Source organism: Lactuca virosa, chromosome 5 (genome assembly GCF_052849685.1).
Source record: "Lactuca virosa cultivar CGN04683 chromosome 5, Lactuca_virosa_CGN04683_v6, whole genome shotgun sequence".
In the NCBI taxonomy this organism is placed as follows: Eukaryota; Viridiplantae; Streptophyta; class Magnoliopsida; order Asterales; family Asteraceae; genus Lactuca; species Lactuca virosa.
Genome location: NC_136430.1, coordinates 376,880,132 through 376,883,271, shown reverse-complemented (window position 1 = coordinate 376,883,271; position 3,140 = coordinate 376,880,132). Strand labels below are relative to the sequence as shown.

The 3,140-nt window shown below is 37.1% G+C and overlaps 1 protein-coding gene across 1 annotated transcript; it reads right to left on the bottom strand.

Moving 5' to 3' along the window:
• Positions 1–2,180: 2,180 nt before the first annotated feature.
• On the bottom strand, positions 2,181–2,738 carry LOC145113687 (uncharacterized). Its single transcript, XM_079049748.1, has one exon. It carries the CDS (start codon positions 2,736–2,738, stop codon positions 2,181–2,183), a length of 558 nt encoding a protein of 185 aa, XP_078905874.1.
• Positions 2,739–3,140: the final 402 nt, after the last annotated feature.

Sequence of the window (3,140 nt, the reverse complement as noted above, 5' to 3'; positions counted from 1 at the left end):
TCAAACTGCTTTGGGATGTCATCAGAGAACACTACATTGTTTGCTTGAATGATGATGGTAGAGTCAGGGGCATGAGGACCTTTGACAACATTAGCGCTGGGGGCAAACTCGTACAGAGGCTTTGACATGGTGAAAGCTTGAGGAAGATGATTGCCGAGAGAGCCTTTTGTGAAAGAGAGATGAGAGACCCAATTGCTTAGAATTGCCACAGTCATATCCCTTTTTAAAAATGGTACAAAATAATATACAAACAAAAGAGTTAGTCAAACAAGGAAATATTTAAAAAAGTCATATTTTTGCAGCTTTTTTCACAAGCATGATAAAGTCTCGATCCATCAAATCTTTTGAATTGAATGGCCATAAATGCACTTCTATTTTCCAAGATATCATCCCTTCATATCTGGCTATAAAAGAAGGCAAGCAAAGATAAATCATATCAAACAAGAAACATAATTCATAGAAAACAAAGAGAGAGAATGCCTTTAATCGTTAAGATTTTGTAGATTGATTCCAAGCTTCATGTTCACCAAGAACAAGAGAAGACCATGAATTAGTCTTTGTAACCAACGAGTTAAGCAGATCCAATATTTGTAACCTTCAAGTTATGAGAGTCACCAAGATAAAAATAGAAGGATCCAATCGTTGTGATCCTTGAAGGAAGAGAAGGTGGGAGCACTGTCTTGTTGAAGACGCCTATGGATTTCATAGCAGAGTTGGTGTTGCTGTGAGAGCATCTATGAAAATAGATGTGCTTTGTTACCAAACTTCACATCATCCCATTTCAACAGAGACAGGATGTTCAATACGGAAGAGATATGTGCCTAGAAGAACACTTAGTGGCATCAGCATCAGGGAGAGAGTGGATGGAGCTGAAAAAGATGCAGATTAAGCGTCAACTAGCTCTACAAGGAAGGTGATAAATTCAAAGAATGACACGCTGACCCTTTCAAAAGCAACAAATCAAGTAAGGTAACTATAGGTAGAGACGAACATAAATAGTCAAGAATTAATAGAATAATGTACAATGTATACTTCTTCGGTAAAATCAAAGTTAAAAGAAAATTTGAAGCAAATAGTTATAGTAAATGAAAAATACCAGCTTATGTTCAGAAAATTAAAAATAATGAAGCAACAAATGACGTAGCAATATCTAAACAAACAAAATCAAACCATATAAATGTTGTTGTCCCTGAGTCCAGTAAGAACAATTTTGTTCTCAGAATCAAACACCTTTCCCTCATGGCAATTGAAAAGAACTTTATAACCTGCGTCACAAAGTTGACTGATGGAGATGAAACTGCCTTTTAATCCCTCGACACAAAACACATATTTCAGCTTGATCATCCTACACTCAAAAGTTCCAACACCCGTAACAGCTCTTCCACTATTGTCACCAAAGATCACCACTGGACCATCCTTCTCTGCAAAGTTTGTTAAGATGGACTTGAAACCAGTCATGTGTCTAGAGCTTCCACTATCTAGGTACCAAGTTTGTCTTAGATTTATACTTGATCATTGGATAGCGTGAGAATCATCAACGTCACACATGTTAAGATTACCATAAGGGGAATCATTGATAAGAGCCATTACACCCTTAACATCCATCCCCTCATCTTCAGATGTATCCTCTTCTTCCACCCATTCTTCATGATCCTCTTGTTTTGCAATGAAGGCTTTTGGAAGAGAGATGTTTTCCTTCTTCATATGAGCCAACAACTTTTTGTACATCACTTCGTAATTCTCAAAACTTTGAGATTCTTTCTTCTCTTTGCAATCCATGGAAAAATGGTCAGGGCTTCAACAATTAAAATAGTTACTTGAGTTTTTCTTTTCTGAAGGGGACCTTCTTGCTGCCTCCCTTAAACTGAGCTCTTCAACTCCCATTTGACCTTGTTTCTTCATAATGTTTGAAAATAAGTGCAGCGGTGGCGACAAGTTCATCAGTGAGATATTCATCACTCTCCCCACCCTGATCTGAGATATTTGAGTCGCTAAAATGCTTCATTGCTTCCTTTTAAGAAACCAAGGCTACATAATTTTCCTTTCTTGAGTCCTTCATGATGTCTTTACAAAGAGCTTTGGTCTCTTCGTAATTTCGCAAATTTCCAAACAACGAGTTTAGATCCATAACGTTGATCTTTTCACTGTTCTTAAGTACATCAGAGTGATGTTCCCAACTTTTACCCAAGAGAGTTGAGAAACTTCAGAACCAACTGAGATGAATTCTTGATAGTTCTCATCCTGCGTATATCATTGACCAAACAGTTAAACCTATTGAAGCTTTGGGTAAGTGACTCACCTTGTTGAGCAAAGAAATGCTCATATCTTCGATTGAGGTTGTTAATGGGTGCGACATGGACTTCCACGGTGCCTTCATAAGCTACTGTCAGCTTATCCATCATATATTGAGCTAAATCACAATTTTTTACAAGATGATACACGTGATAGGGAAGAGAGTTTCCTATCACAACCCTGGCTTTCACATCAAGACTAAGAAGCTTCTTGCCATCGTCGTCATAACTCGTCTCTGGCTTTTGCTTCACGGGACCAAAGAGACCATTATTGACCATAGGTTGATATGTTGGAACATGAGGGCCTTTTCCAACAATGTTGCGCGTCTCATAGTCCATGGTTTCAATAACGACCATGGCCTTAGTTTTCCACATGGTAAAGTCGTGCTCATCAAATGGAGGAATCTTGTTGAGACAACAGTTGTTGAGATTGTTGGAAGTCGACATGATTACTTGAGTGTATCAAAAACCTGTTCTGATACTAATTAAAATTTTTTATAGATCAGATACACTTCAAGTATAAAGAACAAAATCAAACCAATCTAAACAAATAAAGAACAGAAAGTAAAGAACACAAGATATTCTCCAAATTGTCTTTCACCAAGAAAGACTTTGTGAAGGTTTGTATCGATTGGATAAACTTCAAGTATAAAGACGAAAGTAAAACTTAATCTAATAAAATAAAGAACAAAATGTAAATAAGACAATGAGTTCTCCAATTTGTCTTTCACTAAGAAAGGGTTTTGTCTTCACCAAGAAGACGGGTTGTCAGAAAGATGGTCACCAAGACGAACGCAACATTAGGATTTACCCTAATGTTGATTATATACTAATCTATACAAGTATATC